Source organism: Bos indicus x Bos taurus, chromosome 3, assembly GCF_003369695.1.
Source record: "Bos indicus x Bos taurus breed Angus x Brahman F1 hybrid chromosome 3, Bos_hybrid_MaternalHap_v2.0, whole genome shotgun sequence".
NCBI lineage: Eukaryota > Metazoa > Chordata > Mammalia > Artiodactyla > Bovidae > Bos > Bos indicus x Bos taurus.
In genome coordinates this window covers 91730714-91752757 of record NC_040078.1, presented here as the reverse complement: position 1 = coordinate 91752757, position 22044 = coordinate 91730714, and the positions used below count along the sequence as shown (strand labels likewise).

General features: G+C 42.2%; 1 protein-coding gene across 1 annotated transcript in view; it reads left to right on the top strand.

The window, feature by feature from the left end:
- The first annotated feature begins 289 nt into the window (after nt 1-289).
- Nucleotides 290-22044, top strand: part of MROH7 (maestro heat like repeat family member 7) — a 53627-nt gene continuing 31872 nt past the window's right edge. The window contains exons 1-3 of the mRNA XM_027537148.1: nt 290-478; nt 8839-8873; nt 9880-11185. Of these exons, the coding sequence (XP_027392949.1) occupies nt 9955-11185 (1231 nt within the window). The 5' untranslated portion in view covers nt 290-478; nt 8839-8873; nt 9880-9954. The remainder of the gene's footprint in view (nt 479-8838; nt 8874-9879; nt 11186-22044) is intronic.

The following is a 22044-nucleotide window of genomic DNA, read 5'->3' as shown; positions in this document are numbered from 1 at the left end:
GGACCTGACTTAGTGACAGAACAACAACAATTGAGTTGCAGGGTGAGGGGATTTTATGAGAAGACTTGAATGCCAGGTGAGGAAGTCAGACTTTGTCTGAGCTAGTCTGAGCTAGGTCATTTCCAGGCCGTGGTGGAGGGGCTGAAGATGCCTCCTTCTTAGAAAGGACATCTCCCTGCTTCTTCTGACTGTGTAGACATAGAAGGGGCCTCATTGGCTGGGAACTCTGAGTCATGGTGACCTCACAAAGACTGCAACACCAGAGCTGGGGGTGGGGGGGAGCCTAGGTAAGCAGAGGGGTGGCTCTGGGAAAGTCCCAGGGGTGGGGGCAGCCGCCACAGCCTCCACAAGGCAGTTACCACCTTGACCCCACCCCACTGGGTAAAAGTCTCCCTCTGGCTGTAATTCCACTCTTAGAACTTCGTACCTTTGACTTAAGGCTGAATTTTCTGTTACCATGTGGATGCCCCAGGTGGAGGTAATGCATTGAACTTTTACAACAGTTGCTTAAAGCTCATGGACAAAGCATTTAGGCTAACAAGTTCTGAGAATACGGTGGGTGGGAGTCTGGGGGAGGAGAGGGAGAGTGAGATCCAGGGAGGGAATACCATGGACTAGGGGGAGAGGGTGCAGAGAACTGAAAGCCAGACTTGGTCTTTTTCTCAAGGCCACCACCCAACCGTCACCCATAGGGAGGAAGGAACAGTGAGGATGGACATTTACTGGGGGAACTGCTGGGGGCCAGATGCTATGAAAATTCCTATGTGCGTTATCACATTTTATTCTCTATACTTATCTCATGAATTGAGCATTAAGATAGTCATGCAGTGTGGGGAAGCTTCCTTCCCTGACTCACACCTCTGGTGAGAGAGAGGGCAGGTTTTGAATTCAAGTTCAGCTGACTCAAAGCCATTAATTCCAAAGCATTAGGAGAGACGTGTTGTTTTCACTGGATTTTTCCTGTAGGATAGAGACCTAAGAGGGTTTCCCAGGTGGTGCTAGTGATAAAGAACCTGCTTGCCAACGTAGGAGACATGAGATACAGGTTCAATCCCTGGGTCAGGAAGATCCCCTGAAGGGGGTGGGGTATGGCAACCCACCCCAGTATTCTTGTCTAGAGAGTCCCATGGACAGAGGAGCCTGATGGGTTATAATCAATGGGTTCGCAAAGAGTCAGACACAATTGAAGTGACTTAACACATCACAGAGCCTAAGAGCGGCAGAGGGAATAAGGAATGAGAAGTGGGAAGATGTGGTCTTACTGAGTGACTCATACCTCGGAAATCTCTGGGATCCTGTAGGGAAACTTGTGAGCTAAGTATACCTGGGTTTGAATCCTTCCTCTGCCACTTGCGGGAGGCTTTGTAAAAATCTACTTATGTCCCCTGAGCAGTCTGAATTGATGTGCCAGTAAATGAGGATGATGGTACCCGTCTTGAAGAGTTGTCATTCATTCATTTCCTTATTCTGTTAATGTTTTCTGAATCTTCTCTGGGTACTAGGCATTGTCTTGGGAAAACAGGGGTAATAGATATCCACGAAGCTCATTTTCTAAACTGGAGACACACAGGTAAACAGAGCAATTCTCTGACACAGGTGATCACACGAGGAGGGCACCTCAGCCACATTTGAGGGTCCTAGGAACGTTCCTAGAGGAACGGAAACCTAAACTGGCATCTGGAATGTGACTAGATGTTAGCCAGGGGAATGATGAAGTGGTGGGCAGTCTGGGGGAAGTCTTCAGGAAGAGGAAAGGGTATTTGCAAAGGCCCCATTGGAAGCACCAGAAGAAGTTTGAAAGGGGCTCAAGCATGTGGCTTGGAAAGGGATGGATGTAGCTGAAGAGATGGAGGGTAAGGCCTGTGGGCTGAGGCTCTTGGCAAATGAAACACAGACGTCAGATTGAAGGTCCGAGTGTCTCCACTTGTGGCCTTTCCATCAGCTTTGTGATTATCACTTTGGGGAGGAGTGGAGGGGCTTGATAAATGCTTATTCCTGGGTCCCCTCAGAGCTACAAAGTGGAATTTCTAAGGGTGAAGCCTGAGAATCTTTTTTTTTTTTTAAATCAATTAGCTGTTATTTTTGTCTGTGCTGGGTCTCCTTTGCTCTGAGTGCGCTTTCTTTAGTTGTGGCGAGCCGGGGCTGCTCTCTAGCTGCAGTGCTTGAGCTTCTCATTGCAGTGGCTTCTCTTGTTGCAGAGCACGGCCTTTAGGGCTCTGTGGGCTCCCTCGTTGTGGCTTAAAGGCTTAGTTGCCTTGAGGCATGTGGGATCTTCCCAGACCAGGAATCAAACCAGTGTCCCCTGCATTGCAAGATGGATTCTTAACTACTGGATCACCAGGGAAGCCCTGGGAATCTGTCTTTTAGAAAATATAACCCACACCCCCACAGTCTAAAAAGCCATGAAAAGTCACAGAGGGGTTCTAAGAGGGGGGTGGCATGGTTGAATTCACACATATTTTTCCTTTATCTGTTTTTTTTGGCCACACTGTGTAGCATATGTGGGATCTTAGTTCCCCTACCAGGGATCAAACCCATGCTGCCTGCAGTGGAAGCAGGGAGTCTTAACCATTGAACAGGAAAGTACTGTCTAAGAGTATCTTTATTTCCCCTCATCCTTGAAGAATGACTTTGCCAGTTATAAAAGTTGTGGTTGACTTCTTTTCTTTCAGCACTTAAAAAATGGGTACCACTTCTTTCTGGCCTTCATGGCTTCAGATGAGAAATCTACTCTCATTCAGATTAGTGTTCTTCTATAGGTAATTCTCTCTGATTGCTTTTAAGATAATTTTTTCAATGCTTTTAGTTTTCAGAAGTTTAATCATGATGTATTTTGGCATGGGTTTCTTTGGGTTTGTCCCATTTTGGATTTTCTTATCTTCCTGAATCTGTATGTTTATATCTTTCCTTAAGTTGGGAAGTTTTCAGCCATTTCTACTTTGGAAATTTTCAACACTTTTTCTCTTCTCTTTTCAGAACTCTGATGATACGAATATTAGATATTTTGTTTTGTTCCACAGACACCTGAGAATCTGTCCAGTTTTTTTTCAGTCTATTTTGTCTCTGCTGTTCAGATTAAGTAAATTTTATTAGTCTGCCTTCAAGTTCATTGATTCTATCTTGTTATCTTCACTTTACTATTGAGCTCATCCAGCAGCAAGCTAAAATTTTTTTCAGTTATTGAATTTAAAAAATAATTTCTATCTTAATTTTGGTTACTGTATTTTTAAAATAACTTCGATTTCTTTGTTGGGATTTTCTATTTTATCATTAGTTTCAAGAGGATTTGTACTTGCTTGTTGAAGTATTTTTATGGCCGCTTTAAAGTCATTTTCACAAATTCTGACATCTGTTTCATCAGGATGCTCTTTTCCTAGTCTTTGGTGTGACAAGCAATTTTTTATTGTGTCCTTGACATTTTGGATATTATGTTAAGAGATTCTTGAGCCTATTTAACACTTTTATTTTGGCAGGTTAAGGTTTAGAGTGTAGGTTCTGGGCTACTTTGCTAGAGCACTAGCCTGCTTTGTTCTTCAGCTATTGGAGCTCCTGTTTATTTGTACTGCTGTTATCTGCAGGGGAATGAGGCACTTCTCTGGGCCAACTGTGTCCCTGTGGGGTTCAGAAGCTGTGGGCCCTAGTCACTTTTCTGCCTTTCAGTGGCAGGCCCATGATACAAGGCTCTACTCTCACTGCCACTGCAGATGGATTAAACTGCTGCTGCCCTGGGCATGGAGTAGGGAGTGGGGCTCCCCCCGGGGCTCGCTCTTTGTTGGGCTTCTCTTTCTGGTCCTTTGGTCAGAGAAAACAGGGTTTTCTTTTCTTGCAAGTGTGTTTATGCTCTTGGCAGATCTGTGTTACAGGCCTCTCTGGTACCCAGTCTGGAATATATGGGAGATAAGAAGAAAACCCTAGAGAACTCACCACCTTGTCATCCCTCCAGCCCTGAGGTTTCTAGCTAGTCCACTGTCTTCTTTCTAGATTTGAGTCCTTTTTTTGGTTTGTTTTTGGTTGTCTGTTGAACTATTTCCAGGATATTTAGTTGTATTTACAAAGGAAGAGCATGGAAAAGTGAGTCTATGCCCTCTTGTCCGTTCAGTTCACTTCAGTTCATTGGCTCAGTCGTGTATGACTCTTTGCAACCCCACGGCCTGCAGCACACCAGGCCTCCCTGTCCATCACCAAATCCCTCAGCTTGCTCAAACTCAAGTCCGTTGAGTCAGTGATGCCATCCAACCATCTCATCCTCTGTCGTCCCCTTCTCCTCCTGCCTTCAATCTTTTCCAGCATCAGGGTCCTTTCCAGTGAGTCTATTCTTTGCATCAGGTGGCCAAAGTATTGGAGCTTCAGCTTCAGCATCAGTCCTTCCAATGAATATTCGGGACCGATTTCCTTTAGGATTGACTGGTTTGATCTCCTTGAAGTCCAAGGGACTCTCTCTTATCTGTTACATGCATTAAAAAAAAAAAAAAAAGCTGTTGTACAAAACACATAGCATAGAATTTACCATCAGTGACAATTGGTACCTTTATAACGTTGCACAATTATCACCATTATCTAGCTTCAGAATATTTTTGTCACTCCAAAAGGAAACCCCATACTCATTAAGAAGTCACTTCCCATTCTCCCATTTCTCCTGCTCATGACAGTCTGTCTGCTTTAATCTGCTATTAATCTCTCTAGATTTGATTATCTAGATAGTCCATATAAATGGAATCATACCATATGTGATTTTTTGCATCTAGCTTCTTTCACATAACATAATATTTTCAAAGTTTACCATATTTAGCATGTATCAGTACTCAGTTCTTTTTATGGGTAGATAATATTTCATTGTGTGGATATACCATGTTTTTTTTTTATCTGTTTACCAGTCAATGGACATGTTGGTTGTTTCCACATTTAGCTCTAGTGAATACTGCAGCTGTGAACTTTTGTGTCCAAGTTTTGGTTGGAACATCAATTTTCAGTTGTTTGTGGTATATACATAGGAGTGAAATTGCTGCATTATATGGCCTTTCTAGTTTAACTTCCTGAGGAACAGCCAGGTTGGTTTTTATAGAGGCCACATAATTTTCATTCCCACCAGCAATGTTTGATGGTTCCAATTTTTCTATATCATTGCCAACACTTGCTATTTTCTATTTCTTAAAATTATAACCACCACAGTGGGTGCGAAGTGTTATCTTAGTGTTGTTTTGATTTACATTTCTCTAAAATCACTGCGGATGGTGATTGCAGCCATGAAATTAAAAAACGCTTACTCCTTGGAAGGAAAGTTATGACCAACCTAGATAGCATATTCAAAAGCAGAGACATTACTTTGCCAACAAAGGTTCGTCTAGTCAAGGCTATGGTTTTTCCTGTGGTCATGTATGGATGTGAGAGTTGAACTGTGAATAAAGCTGAGTGCTGAAGAATTGATGTTTTTGAACTGTGGTGTTGGAGAAGACTCTTGAGAGTCCCTGGGACTGCAAGGAGATCCAACCAGTCCATTATAAAGGAGGTCAGTCCTGGGATTTCTTTGGAAGGAATGATGCTAAAGCTAAAACTCCAGTACTTTGGCCACCTCATGAGAAGAGTTGATTCATTGGAAAAGACTCTGATGCTGGGAGGGATTGGGGGCAGGAGGAGAAGGGGATGACAGAGGATGAGATGGCTGGATGGCATCACCAACTCGATGCAGGTGAGTCTGAGTGAACTCCAGGAGTTGGTGATGGACAGGGAGGCCTGGCATGCTGCAATTCATGGGGTCTCAAAGAGTCGGACACGACTGAGCGACTGAACTGAACTGAATGACTAAAGTGTTCTACTCAAGTTGTTTGCCCATTTTTAAATTGGGTTGTTTATCTTTTTGTTGTATGTTGTAAGATATTGTTATTTGTTATTCTAGATACTAGATCTAATCAGGTATATGACTTATAAATATTTCGTCCCCTTCTGTAAGTTGTCTTTTCACTTTCTAATAGTGCCTTTTGATACACAAGTTTTTAATTTTGGTAATGTTCAATTTATCATTTTTTTTCTTGTTTCTTGTGATCTTGGTGTCATATCTAAGAAACCATCACCAAATCCAAGGTCATGAGGATTTATCCATATATTTTCTTCCAAGAGTTTTACAATTTTAGCTCTTATATTTAGGTCTTTTGTCCATTGTGATTAAAGTTTTATATTTAGTGTGAAAGAGGCCAAATCTATTATTTCAGGTGTTGATTTCCAGTCATCCCACCACCATTTGTTGAAGAGAATATTTTTTCCCCGTTGAACAGGTTTGGCATCCTCGTCAAAGGTCAGTTGACCATAGATGCATGGATTTATTTCCTGACTCTCAGTTCTATTCCATTAGCCTATATTTCTATCTTTTTGCCAGTACCATACTGTTGAATGCAATTTTAAAGGAAGAACTTTGTGCTCAATTTGGAAAATGGTTTGTTGGGAGCAACCCTTATGCACAGGGATCCTTGTTGAGAGGGCAATTCCAAGACAGAGTCCCAAAGCAGTGGGAGCCGTACTAGGGTTTAGCAGTGGTGATGGAGATATGGGGAGATACTTGGGGATTTTTCTGGAGCCAGAATTAGCAGAACTTGGCAAAATTTGGATTCAGCAAGTCAAGAAGAGTATAGTCAAGGATGATATTGTGTCTGGCTTGGATTATGGTTCCAGTGCCTTGCAATGTAAGAGAATAAGAGGATCTGATTTGGAGGAATGATGGCAAAGTCTGTTTGGATTTTCTAGAACCGAGGTGCAACAATGTCAGACGTGTGTGCGTGCATGCGTGTATACATACTCATACAAGTGCCTGACACATTCCAGGCCCATACATCTGATAAACATGTTCTCAACGAGGAACTGGAAGATCCACTGATAGTTCCTCTTTCTGAGAGCCCCAGAAACCCTTACCAAGGGCCTGGAAGGTTTCATAAAGGTAGAGGAGAAAGGATGGGAACTAGTCAATGATTCTCAGTCTCTGATGGGGCTAGGTGGTTTATGGCCACCCTCTGTTCTCCTCAACGGGGGCTCCAGGACCTGGGGGCAAAAGCCAATAAGCAGCTGTATAGCAACTTCCTTTAGTTCCCCTGGGTCCCACCTCAACAACCACCATCTTCCTGATGCACAATATCCCTTTGGTGGAGGATAAGATGTGGGCTGCCTACCTAAGCTCTGAAGACTCACCTGTGTGTTGCAGGGTGGAGGAGGAGGATTGAGGAAATAGAAGAAAGTGAGGGAGATCTGCTCTTTTCTTCTGGATGAAGGAGGGTCAGCCTGGCTTGAGACCTATGGCTTTTTGCCCAGTGACCAGTATTTATTATGCATTTATTGTGTCAGAGGAGTAGAGCTTATGTTCTTTCACAGGTTAAACCAGGTAGGCCTTCCAAAATCCTACTGACCGCATCATAGGCTGTACCTGACTCAAATTTTTTCCAGGTTGAAAATGCCTCCTTTTGATAAATATGACATGTGTTTGTGTGTGTGTGTGTGTGTACAGAGAGGAGAATACGCGAGGGATGATCCAGGGTATTTTGGAGCCCTGAGGCTTTTTATAATTTTGAGGCTCCTGTTTAAGTAGAAGACAAAATTATGAATACAAAATTATGTACAGGCCCTTTGGAAAAGAACAGTATGAGCAAGGAGCCTTGAAATTTTAAATTTCATTAGCTTCAGGGTAAAATCACCTCTGGTGTTGATGGTAAGTGAAACTTCCTTCCTCTGAGGCAAGTTGCAAAGCTCTGCATGAACTGCTGGCTTGGGGGTGAAGGAAGGTCCCACTGGGCTCTAAGTACCTTACTCTGCTCATAATGCCTCACAGAGAGTAACAGAATGAGTAACTAATTTAGAGAAGACCTTCAGTGGGCCAAGTGGGCTCCATGCCAGATGCTGAGACTTTAACCACCCTGGGTGGCAGGCTTTATGTTCCCCATATTAGAGACGAGGAGGATGGGAGTGGGGAGTGTCTCTTGCCCAAGTTTGCTGACACTAGTAGGAGGATGAGCTGGGAATTGAACCCAGGACAACATGACTGTGAATCTGTATTTTTTTCAAAGCCAAGCCATAAGGTGCACAGCAAAATGTATGGTATGAGTAAATGATTTAGTGAATGAGTTAGTGCATGAATGAATAAGAAATGATATGTGATGAAATGAGCTAGCGACAGAATGGATGAATGAATGAAGAAGAGATAAAAGGATGAAATAACAAGCTCATTTATTGAACGTTTACTGTGTGCCGGGTGCTGTGCTAGACTCCTTTCTATTTTATGTATTTATTGTAACGTTTGGCCGCGCTGGGTCTTTGTGGCTGCGCGAGGGCTTTCTCGAGTTGTGGCCAACAGGCACTGTGTTCTAACTGCAAAGTGCGAGGTCCTCATTGTGGTGGCTTCTCTTGCTGCGGCGCGCGGGCTCTAGGGCAGGTGGGGGTGCTAGACTCTTGTGGATCTTGTGGTTTAGCGAGGAAACCAGATATTGTGTGCCAAGAAAGGGGAAGTGGACAAAATGCCCTGGGAACTTACAGATGGACCTCACCTGTCTGGGGGACCTGGAAGTCTTGTAGCATATAAGCTGAAATCTGAAGGGGTGAAGCTGTAGGTGTTAGCTAGGGAAAATGACTGAAGAAGGATGTTTAGCCTGTGGAGGGCCAGACTTGGGTGTGTGACTTGACCTCCCCTTCCTTAAGCATACAATGGAGTAAGCATATCTAACTTCCGGGTGTGTATGTGTGTGTGTGTGTGCATGCAGGGGGATTTTATGAGCAGAAGTGTGTGCCTGGCCTTTAGACTTTGCTCAGTAAGTACCAAAAAAGCCACTCTTGCCTGACTTGATCTCCTTTCGCATCTCCTCACAGGGGCCCAGTCCTGCTTAAGAACACCATGCATGCAGGTGAGCTGTCCCTACGGTTCCCATAGGGAGGGAGGCCCAGGTGTGGGGGTGGGGCAGGGTAAGGTGGGAGAGTTTCCTCCTTTGTCTAGTCTTTCTGGAGTGGGATGGGGTCGGGGAACTGGGGAGTTCACCCAGCAGTGAGGTTGCTGGGCTGAGACAGGCTCTGCTTTGGATGATATCCTCAGGTTCTCCTCCATTTAGTTTGCCTCACCCAGAACAAACTATTAAGGGCAGTGGGCATCTCTGCCAAGGCTCCTTTGGGCATCTAGTGCCACAGCCATTCACAGAGTAGTTCTTGCAACTTAGGGGTTGGCTGGAAGTAGTAAATAAGGAGACGTCCCCTTCTCCCTTTCTACCTTAAGGTGGGAGAGTTTCCTCATTTGTCTAGTGTTCGTGGACTTCCTACTGTGGACCTAGTATTACATTAGGTGCTGGGGATGCCCCAGGGACTAAGATGTGCATCAGTTCAGTTCAGTTCAGTTCAGTCACTCAGTCGTGTCCGACTCTTTGCGACCCCATAAATCGCAGCACGCCAGGCCTGTCTGTCCATCACTGACTCCCGGAGTTCACTCAAACTTATGTCCATCGAATCGGTGATTCCATCCAGCCATCTCATCCTCTGTTGTCCCCTTTTCCTCCTGCCCCCAATCCCTCCCAGCATAGTTCTCACCAATGTCCCCACTCATCTCTAGCAGGGGCTGGACCACTAAACAAATCATTGGAATAAAGTGCTGTGTATCATTTGCTTGGAGGAGTAGAATCAGCGAGGAGAGTAGGGGGAGGTTCCAGGCCAGGGAAACTACATTTAAGGACTGTGAGCTAAAAGGAAACGGGGTGTGGTCAAAGAAAGGAACACAGAGGATGAGGCTGGAGCTGAGAGAGCTAGGGGAGAGCCATGTAGGACGGAGCTGGACAGGTGGGCTGGGCGTGGTCGTGGAGGTCATCCATGGGGAGCCATGGAAAGGTTTCAATAGGTGAGGCTGAACTTGCCTTTTCTCTCTCTCAGGAGCACTTCAGGGAGCTCGACAGTCAGCTATTGGATAGAAGGGGGCAGTGGCACTGACAGACCTTCAGATCGGGCATGGCCTTGGGTCCAGGGACTAGTCTGGTCCTCTGTGAAGACGCGAACATGACACCCAATCTCAACTCCACTGAGGCCCCCGGTTTAGGCTCTGGCATCATCTCTGGGCCCAGCCTAAACACAGACCTTGTTGCTCTCTTGAATCCAAACCTGAGTCCTGGCGTGGCTCTTGTTCCAGACCTTAATCCAACTCTGATTCCGGTCTCAGAGGAGGCCCCTGGCCTGGAGTCTGATAACACCCCCAGACCTGATGACAGCAGGTCCACGACTCCAGGTTCCCTCCAGATCACTGCTGCCCACTCTGGTGAAGCCCTGGCTTTGGATTCCAATCACCTCTCAAGGCCTAACTCACAGGGGACCCTAAGTCCAGCCTCAAACCTCATTCTGAACCCCCACTCTATGGAGGCCCAGGGTATGAGCTCGGGGACCCATGCTGGGCCACATTCGGAGGAGGCTGTCAACTCCCTCTCGAGCAATCTTTTTGATTTGGGTCAGAGCAACTCCAATCCTTCCAGGCCTGAGACAAACCCATTTTTAAGGCCTTATTCCAAAGACTCCCTTGTTCTGGGCCACAGCATTTCCAGGCCAGGCTCAAAAACTCTCCTTACTCCAGCCTCAACCCCTTTTCTGGATCCTGACTCCAATCAGCTGCTCGGCATGGGCTCAGGGAACATATCCAAGCTGGACCTGAACGCAGCTTCAGGTTCTCCTGAGTCCCTTATGCAAGACACGAACGAGACCATCACTGTGGTTTCACATAACATCTCTGGATCTGTTTCAAAAAGAGCCTTTGGTGCAGTCTGGAACACAAGCCCCAAGGGAACCATCAGCGTGGCTTCAAATGGCAACCCCAAGTCTGACTTGAATATGACCGTCACTCAGGCTTCAAGCTTGACCCTGGTTCCCGGTTCCAGCGACGCTGTCAGCCTGCACTCCAGCACGCATGGACCCACCTCCACCGTTTCGCCACCCTCGTGCATGACCCTGATCCTGGGCTCCAAGGAGACTCTGAGCCTGGGTTCCAGCCTCATCTTCAGCGACACCTCCACCCTGACGCTGAGCAGCCAGCAGGAGTGTTTCGAGGACAGCAGTATCCACACCATGCCTCTGGAGGGGACTCTGGAGAGCTGGAGTGAGATGACTCGTGTGGAGGCGGGCCAGTTCCCACCGGGGCTCCCCACCGGCAACACCACAAATAAGGACTCCACGGCCTTCCAGAGCATCCCTCAGGGTGAGTAAGGCCAGAGTGCCAGCCCCAGAGAGGACACCGACCTGGAAGAACGCTATTCAGATTTGTAGGGCAGGGAGGGAAGAGGAGAGGGGAAAGGAAGGACACAGCATGTAATGGATAACATGCAATACATTAATTATACACGGGAGATCTAGTGCTCAGCCCCTGCTAGCTGTGTGACTTGGGATGAGCTACTTAATCTCTCTGAGCTTCAGTTTTATTAACTGTAATATAATATTCCATATAATGATACTTTATCCCGTACAAATTACAAGTCATCTAACTATACCTTCTTTTCTTTCTTGATGAATTTCAGGCCTGGTTTCTCAGGTCAGAGTTTGACCAGTGGAGCAGGCAGACTTGAGTTTTTGAGGTTCCCACCTAAGTGAAGCCTTGGGGTCCTGTCTGGAACCCGTGACTCACTTTTGATGTGCAAGAGTTCTGTAAATGAATCCATCAGTGTTTGATGTTGTAAAGATCTTTTCCCAGTTATTTATATCTCCAAATATTTTTATTTGCTCATTTACCAATACCACATTGCAATTTTAAAAAATTACCATGGCTTTACAGATATGCATTCATATCTGAAAGAATCCCTCTTTAAAGTTCGTAAAATTATTCCAAGGACAACAGCCTCCACACCATGCCTGGAGGCTATTCAAACACCCTCATTCTTCTGTATACATTTTAAAATACATTTGTCTAGGTCCTCAAACAATCTCTCTGGCATTTTTATTGGAATGTTATTAATATATCCATCTGTTCAAGTGAAATGGAGTGAAATTGAGGTTCAACTTCATTCCTTTACTTGTGGAGTCCAGTTATTATTGTGATCTAATTCACATACTATACAATTTACCCATTTAAAGTACACAGTTCAATGGCTCTTGGTATATTATATGATAAATCTTTTAAAAATTGTAGTAAAATATATATAACATAAATCTGCCATTTTAAACATTTTTAAGTGTTTAATTCAGTGGCATTAGTCACCTCACAATATTGTGTTACCACTGTCTGTCATCCCAAATAGAAGGTCTTACCATAAAGTAGTAACTCCCTATTCCTCTCTCCCCAGTCCCACATGAACTCTAACCTGCTTTCTGTCTCTATGAATTTGCCTACTCTAGGTAACTCATGAAATGGAATCACACAGTTGTTCTTTTGTATAATGTTTACTTAGCATAACATTCATCTATGTTGTAACATGAATCAGTACTTCATTCCTTTTTGTGGTTGGATAGTATTCCAATAAATGTACCACATTTTATTTGTCCATGGACGACTATTTGGCTATGATGGATAATGCTGCTATACACGTCAGCTCAAAAATCTCTGAATCCTTGCTTTCAATTCCTTTAGATACATACCTAGGAGTGAAACTGCTGAATCGTATGGTAATTCTTGTTTAGCTTTCTGAGGAAATACTAAATTATTTCCCATACCAGCTGTACCATTTTGCACCCCCTCCAACAATGTACAGAGGTTCTAATGTACAAGGGTTTCTATTGCTGCACTATTAATCTCTCCTTGCCAGCACTTTTTATTTTTGTTTTTTTTTTTTAGAAAACATTTTTATAGTAGCCATCCTAAAGAGTGTGAAGTAATATTTCAATTGTGATTTCGATTTGCATTTCCCTAATGACTAATAAATGATGTTGAACATTTTTTTAATATGCCTATTGAACATTTGTATAATGTCTTTTGCCTATTTTCACATTTGGTTTTTTATTTTTAATTTTGTGGCCATGCTACACAGCATGTGGGATCTTAGTTCTGCGACCAGGGATCAAACTCATGCCCCCTGCATTTGAAGCGTGGAGTCATGATACTGGACTACCAGGGAAGTCCCAAAATTTAGTTGCTTTTTGTTGTTGAGTTTAGGAGTTCTTTATATATTCTGAATATTAATTCCTTATCAGATACACAATTGGTAAATATTGGCACCTGTTCTGTGAGTTGTCTTTTTATTCTCTTAACATTGTCCTTTGATGCACAAGTGATTAATTTGATGAGAATCAATTCATCTACTCTTTTATTGTCTGTTACCTTGGTGTTATGTTTAAGAAATTTTTGCCTTTGTTTACACTCCAATACCAAAGAATGCTCAATTGCACTCATCTCACACGCTAGTAAAGTAATGCTCAAAATTCTCCAAGCCAGGCTTCAGCAATATGTGAACCGTGAACTTCCTGATGTTCAAGCTGGTTTTAGAAAAGGCAGAGGAACCAGAGACCAAATTGCCAACATCCACTGGATCATGGAAAAAGCAAGAGAGTTCCAGATAAACATCCATTTCTGCTTTATTGACTGTGCCAAAGCCTTTGACTGTGCGGATCACAATAAACTGTGGAAAATTCTTCAAGAGATGGGAATACCAGACCACCTGATCTGCCTCTTAAGAAATCTGTATGCAGGTCAGGAAGCAACAGTTAGAACTGGACATGGAACAACAGACTGGTTCCAAATAGGAAAAGGAGTTCGTCAAGGCTGTATAGTGTCACCCTGTTTATTTAACTTATATGCAGAGTACATCATGAGAAACGCTGGGCTGGAAGAAGCACAAGCTGGAATCAAGATTGCAGGATAAATATCAATAACCTCAGATATGCAGATGACACCACCCTTATGGCAGAAAGTGAAGAGGAACTCAAAAGCCTCTTGATGAAAGTGAAAGAGGAGAGTGAAAAAGTTGGCTTAAAGCTCAACATTCAGAAAACAAAGATCATGGCATCCGGTCCCACCACTTCATGGGAAATAGATGGGGAAACAGTGGAAACAGTGTCAGACTTTATTTTTGTGGGCTCCAAAATGACTGCAGATGGTGACTGCAGCCATGAAATTAAAAAACGCTTACTCCTTGGAAGGAAAGTTATGACCAACCTAGATAGCATATTCAAAAGCAGAGACATTATTTTGCCAAAAAAGGTTCGTCTAGTCAAGGCTATGGTTTTTCCTGTGGTCATGTATGGATGTGAGAGTTGGACTGTGAAGAAAGTTGAGCTCCAAAGAATTGATGCTTTTGAACTGTGGTGTTGGAGAAGACTCTTGAGAGTCCCTTGGACTGCAAGGAGATCCAACCAGTCCATTCTGAAGGAGATCAGCCCTGGGATTTCTTTGGAAGGAATGATGCTAAAGCTGAAACTCCAGTACTTTGGCCACCTCATGTGAAGAGTTGACTCATTGGAAAAGACTCTGATGCTGGGAGGGATTGGGGGTGGGAGGAGAAGGGGACAACAGAGGATGAGATGGCTGGATGGCATCACTGACTTGATGGACATGAGTCTGAGTGAACTCTGGGAGTTGGTGATGGACAGGGAGGCCTGGCATGCTGCGATTCATGGGGTCGCAAAGAGTCGGACACGACTGAGCGACTGAACTGAATAAATATTTAAATAAAATATAAATAAATAAAAATTTCTTAAAAAAAAGATTTCTTCCCTAAAGTAATAAAAACAAACAACATGTAAAAAAGAAAAGAATTGTATTTTTTGAGCTGAATAAAATGGAATGATTCTGTAGTCTGAAAAATAAGAGAAATTATTGCCATATCCAATGTCATGAAGATTTCTCCCTATGTTCTCTTCTAAGAGTTTTATAGTTTTAGCTTTTAAGTTTAATTTTTGAGTTAATTTTTGTGTACAGTGTGAGGAAGGGGTCCAACATCATTCTTTTGCATGTGGATATCTAGTTTTTTTAACACTATGTATTGAAAAGAGCATTCTTTTTCCACTGAAAGGTCTTGGCATCTTTGTCAAAAATCAATTGACCATATATATAAGGATTTATTTCTGTTTATCCCATTGGTCTTTATGTCTGTCTTTATGCCAGTAACACACTGTTCTGGTTTCTACAGCTTTGTAGTAAGTTTGAAAGGAGGAAATAGGAGTCTACCAACTTTGTTCTTTTTCAAGATTGTTTTGGCTATTTAGGATCAATCTTTGTGTTTCAGTAGGATAATTTTATCTGTTTGTATTTTTAAAAACAATGTATTTTCAAACTGTATTTGTCCTTTAAAAAGTTTTCCAAGATATATAACATGATGTAAAGTGAACTACTAATCTTAAGTGTACAGCTTGATGAATATTTACATACATAAACACACTGGTAAATCCCACCCAGATCAAGACCCAGATCTTTATCGGCATCCCAGAACCTTCCCTTGTGATCCTTTCCAACCAATTCCCCTTCTCCTGGGGTTGTTCATTGTTCAGTTGCTAAGTCATGGGCTGCAACGTGCCAGGCTTCCCTGTCCTTCACTATCTCTTGGAGTTTGCTCAGATTCACGTCCATTGAGTCAGTGATGCTATCTAACCATCTCATTCTCTGCCATCCCCTTCTCCTTTTGCCTTCAATCTTTCCCAGCATCAAAGTCTTTTCCAATGCGTTGGCTCTTTGCGTAGGGTTTCTCAGTCTTGGCACTACTGATATTTTGTGTTAGACAGATCTTTGTTGTGTGGGTGTGGGTGTATTGGGGCTGTTCTACACATGTAAGATGCATCCCTAGACTCTGCAGAAGATACTAGTAGGAACATCCTCCCACACAAGTTGTGACAACAAAAGATGTCTTCAGACATTGCCAAATGGCAAATAGGGGTCAAGATTACCCTCAGTTATCAACAGTCACAGAAGGAACAATTCTTCAGATTTGTATCACCATAGACTAGTTTTGTCTGTTTTTTAACTTTCTATCAATAACTACCGTTGTTTATACTGTTTTGATTCTGGCTTCTTTAGCCCAACATTATGTCTAGCGGATTCATCCACAGTTGCATGTGTCATAGCTGATTCTTTTTATTATTCTGGAGTATTCTATCTTATGAACTTACCACAATTTGTTGATTCATTCTGATGGACACTGGAATTTTTCTACTTTTTGGATAATATGAATAAAGTTACTTTGAACCCTTTTGTACATGTTAGTGCAAAGATAACTCTTTTTCATCTAGAAGAAGAATTTCTGGGTCATAGCAAAACACATGTCCAGCTTTAATAGATACTGCAAAGTTTTCAAAGTGGTTGAATTAATTTACCCTCTCACATGTGAGACTTCCAATTGCTCAACATCCTCACAGACATTTGGTAGGCAGTTTTTAAAATGTTAGCCATTCTGGTGGGTATCTAATGCCATTTCCATGTGATTTACAATGGCATTTTTTGATGATTACTGATGTTAAGCATCTTTCAATATGGTTATTGTCAATTTGTATATCCTTTATAATGAAGTGCCTGTTCAAGTCTTCTGTTCATTTAAAAAATTTGTGTTGTCTTTTTCTTATTGGTTTGTGGAACTTCTTTATATAATCCTGATATGTGTATGCAAAGGTTATGAAAATAGTGTTATATTTTCCTCCATAAGTTTTACCATTTTGTCTTTCACATTAAATTTATAATGCATTATGCATTAATTTTGGGAAACAATTTGAGAGAGGGACTTAAAAGGCTCATTTCCCCCCCATGTGAGTATCTAATTGCTCTGGACCATTTATTGAAAAAAACCATAATTTCCCCCACTGAATTGCAGTGTTCAGATCACATCAGATCAGTCCCTCAGTCGTGTCCGACTCTTTGTGACTCCATGAATCGCAGCACACCTAGCCTCCCTGTCCATCACCAACTCCTAGAGTTCACTCAGACTCACGTCCATCGAGTCAGTGATGCCATCCAGCCATCTCATCCTCTGTCCTCCCCTTCTCCTCCTGCCCCCAATCCCTCCCAGCATCAGAGTCTTTTCCATTGAGTCAACTCTTCACATGAGGTGGCCAAAGTACTGGAGTTTCAGCTTTAGCATCATTCCTTCCAAAGAAATCCCAGGGCTGATCTCCTTCAGAATGGACTGGTTGGATCTTCTTGCAGTCCAAGGGACTCTCAAGAGTCTTCTCCAACACCACAGTTCAAAAGCATCAATTCTTTGGAGCTCAACTTTCTTCACAGTCCAACTCTCACATCCATACATGACCACAGGAAAAACCATAGCCTTGACTAGACGGACCTTTATTGGCAAAGTAATGTCTCTGCTTTTGAATATGCTATCTAGGTTGGTCATAACTTTCCTTCTAAGGAGTAAGCGTCTTTTAATTTCATGGCTGCAGTCACCATCTGCAGTCATTTTGGAGCCCACAAAAATAAAGTCTGACACTGTTTCCACTGTTTCCCCAACTATTTCCCATGAAGTGGTGGGACTGGATGCCATGATCTTCGTTTTCTGAATGTTGAGCTTTAAGCCAACTTTTTCACTCTCCTCTTTCACTTTCATCAAGAGGCTTTTGAGTTCCTCTTCACTTTCTGCCATAAGGGTGGTGTCATCTGCATATCTGAGGTTCTTGATATTTCTCCCGGCAATCTTGATTCCAGCTTGTGTTTCTTCCAGCCCAGCGTTTCTCATGATGTACTCTGCATGTAAGTTAAATAAACAGGGTGACACTATACAGCCTTGACGAACTCCTTTTCCTATTTGGAACCAGTCTGTTGTTCCATGTCCAGTTCTAACTGTTGCTTCCTGACCTGCATATGGATTTCTCAAGAGGCAGATCAGGTGGTCTGGTATTCCCATCTCTTTCAGAATTTTCCATAGTTTATTGTGATACACACAGTCAAAGGCTTTGGCATAGTCAATAAAGCAGAAATAGATGTTTTTCTCGAACTCTCTTGCTTTTTCCATGATCCAGCGGATGTTGGCAATTTGATCTCTGGTTCCTCTGCCTTTTCTAAAACCAGCTTGAACATCTGGAAGTTCACGGTTCACATATTGCTGAAGCCTGGCTTGGAGAATTTTGAGCATTACTTTACTAGCGTGTGAGATGAGTGCAATTGTGCGGTAGTTGGAGCATTCTTTGGCATTGCCTTTCTTTGGGATTGGAATGAAAACTGACCTTTTCCAGTCCTGTGGCCATTGCTGAGTTTTCCAAATTTGCTGGCATATTGAGTGAAGCACTTTCACAGCGTCGTCTTTCAGGATTTGGAATAGCTCAACTGAAATTCCATCACCTCCACTAGCTTTGTTCGTAGTGATGCTTTCTAAGGCCCACTTGACTTCACATTCCAGGATGTCTGGCTCTAGGTCAGTGATCACACCATCGTGATTATTTGGGTCGTGAAGATCTTTTTTGTACAGTTCTTCTGTGTATTCTTGCCATCTCTTCTTAATATCTTCTGCTTCTCTTAGGTCCATACCATTTCTGTCCTTTATCGTGCTCATCTTTGCATGAAATGTTCCTTTGGTATCTCTGATTTTCTTGAAGAAATCTCTAGTCTTTCCCATTCTGTTGTTTTCCTCTATTCCTTTGCATTGATCGCTGAAGAAGGCTTTCTTATCTCTTCTTGCTATTCTTTGGAACTCTGCCTTCAGATGTTTATATCTTTCCTTTTCTCCTTTGCTTTTCACTTCTCTTCTTTTCACAGCTATTTGTAAGGCCTCCCCAGACAGCCGTTTTGGTTTTTTGCATTTCTTTTCTATGGGGATGGTCTTAATCCCTGTCTCCTGTACAATGTCACGAACCTCATTCCATAGTTCATCAGGCACTCTATCTATCAGATCTAGGCCCTTAAATCTATTTCTCACTTCCACTGTATAATCATAAGGGATTTGATTTAGGTCATACCTGAATGGTCTAGTGGTTTTCCCTACTTTCTTCAATTTAAGTCTGAATTTGGCAATAAGGAGTACATGATCTGAGCCACAGTCAGCTCCTGGTCTTGTTTTTGCTGACTGTGTAGAGCTTCTCCATCTTTGGCTGCAAAGAATATAATCAATCTGATTTCAGTGTTGACCATCTGGTGATGTCCATGTATAGACATGTGTTGTGTTGTTGGAAGAGGGTGTTTGCTATGACCACTGCATTTTCTTAGCAAAACTCTATTAGTCTTTGCCCTGCTTCATTCCGTATTCCAAGGCCAAATTTGCCTGTTATTCCAGGTGTTTCTTGACTTCCTACTTTTGCATTCCAGTCCCCTATAATGAAAAGGACATCTTTTTGGGGTGTTAGTTCTAAAAGGTCTTGTAGGTCTTTATAGAACCGTTCAACTTCAGCTTCTTCAGCATTACTGGTTGGGGCATAGACTTGGATTACTGTGATATTGAATGGTTTGCCTTGGAAATGAACAGAGATCATTCTGTCGTTTTTGAGATTGCATCCAAGTACTGCATTTCAGACTCTTTTGGTGACCATGATGGCTACTCCATTTCTTCTGAGGGATTCCTGCCCGCAGTAGTAGATATAATGGTCATTTGAGTTAAATTCACCCATTCCAGTCCATTTCAGTTTGCTGATTCCTAGAATGTCGACATTTACTCTTGCCACTTCTTGTTTGACCACTTCCAATTTGCCTTGATTCATGGACCTGACATTCCAGGTTCCTATGCAATATTGCTCTTTACAGCATCGGACCTTGCTTCTATCACCAGTCACATCCACAGCTGGGTATTGTTTTTGCTTTGGCTCCATCCCTTCATTCTTTCTGAATTGCAGTGTTACCTTGAGGAAAATCAACTGACTGTGTATGTGTAGGTTTATTTTTGGACTCTTTCTATTCCTTCGTTTGTCTATCCTTAACCATTGCCTTTAATTACCGTGTTTTAGAGTAAGTCCTTTATATTTAGTAGTGAGACTCCTCCACTTTGTCAGGATTGTCTATTCTAGGTGCTTTACTTTTCCATTTTAATTCTAGAAACAGCTTGTCAATTTCCATAAAACTTAATATAAATCTGTTAGATTTTTCACTGAAATTTCATTGAATCTACAAATCAATTTATGTAGCATTGTCTTCTATATAATATGTTTCTGGGGCTTCCCTATGGCTCAGTGGTATAGAATCCACTTGCCAATGCAGGAGAAAGGAGTTGGATTCCTGATCTGGGAAGATCCCACATGCTTCAGAGCAACTAAGCCTGTGCACCACAACTACTGAGCCTGTGCTCTAGAGCCGGGGAGCCGCAACTACTGAGCTCAGGTGCTACAACTACTGAAGCCCATGCTCCTAGAGCCTGTGCTCAGCAAGAAGAGAAGCCGTCGCAATAAGAAGCCCGTGCACTGCACCTAGAGAGGAGCTCCTGCTCGCCACAACTAGAGAAAAGCCCGTGCAGCCACAAAGACCCAGCACAGCCAAAAATGAATAAATAAACAAAAAGCGAAATGGCATCTAGATCAAAAAAGTGAATTAGATAATACTGTTTCCAACCCATAGTTCATTTATATTTAATATAATTATGCATAGTTAAAAATTTTTTAATTTTTAATTGGCCTATAGTTGACTAGTAATCGTATTCTTTATTCTGCTTGCTCTATATTTCTTTTTTTCTCCTTTTCTGGTTTTTGGGTTGCTTTTCCTCCCTCTTTTCTTCCTTATTTGTGTGGAACTTATATACTGTTTAAAGTCTGTTACTGATTCTCTAGAAGCTACAATGTGTATATTTAATTAATCACAACGTCCAAACTAGTCAATGCATTTATCTTCCTCCCAGATGATTTAAACATGTAAACCTCATTTAACGCCTGCTTTCCCATTTATATGCTCTCCTGGTAATGTATGTTAATTTTATCTTTTCTTTACTCTATGAACATTATTATTATTTTATGCAGTTAATGTTCTTATATTTACCCAAATATTAACCTCTTTTTTTTTTTTTTTTCCATTTGCTTATTGCATCTCAGACCTTCATCTGGGATTAATTTCCTTTTGGCTGAAGTATACCCTTTTGCTTTAGTGAGCTCTGCTGATGCAAACTCTTTCCATTTTTACTGAAAATGCCTCTATTTATCCATCATTCTTTTAAAAATTTGAAATAATAAAAAACTTGCAGAAAAGTTGAAAGTACAGTATAAAATGTTTTTCTGAATTGATAAGTTGCTAAATGATACCCTGTCAATCTTGAATTTGCATGTGTTTCTTATAAAAAAGGATAAAAATCAACCATCAAAATCAGGAAATTAACACTGATACACTGCTACCATCCAATCCTTAGGCTCCATTCAAATGTAACCAATTGTCCCGGAAATACCCTTTATTAAAAAAGGATCCAGGTCAGAATCATTCATTGTACTTTTCTGTCTCATCTGTTTCGTTTCCCTCAGCCATCAGATCTTCCTTGACTGTCACGCCCTTGATATTTTGGAAGATCATAGGCCAGCTGTTTTATAAGATTTGCCTAATTTGGGGCTTGTCTGATGTTTTCTCATGATCGGATTCATGTCATGCATCTTTGGTGGGAATAGCATAGACATGATGCTGGGTTTTTCTCGCTGCATTCTATCTGGTGGTGTATGATTTTGATTTGTTCCATTACTGGTTCACTTTGATCACTTGAGTTCAATGGTTGCTGCCAAGGTTTTCCACTATAAAGTCATTATTTACCCCTTTGTCATAAATATGCAAAAAATACTAGAGAGATCTTTTGAAACTATGTAAATATCCCATTTCTCATCAAACTTTTCAATTTAGTTATTTCTTTTTTTTATATTAGCATGGACTTATCATTTCTTAGTTTACTTGATAGACTATATAATCTGTCGTTCCCATCATTTATTGTGATACTGAAGCTTTCCCCTGTTTGACCAAGGAATACTCTTTGAGCAAGCTTTTACGTCTTTTTGACATATCCTCACAGTTTTTGGGCTTATTTCCTTGTTTTCTGGTACAAGATGTCTCAGATTCACCTGCACTTTCTCTGCCCGAGTCCTAGAATCACCTCATTCTCCTCTTTGTTCCCTTTAGTGGACAAAGGTGCTTAGAAGAAGCCAAGGTTTTAGTGCTAGCTGTATTCACTACCACTGAGATGTCTCTGCTTCCCACTGTTGACTCCATCCTCCAGTAGCCCCCGGAGGTTGGTGACCAAGATGTCCCTGAAGCTCCAGGGTCTCTCT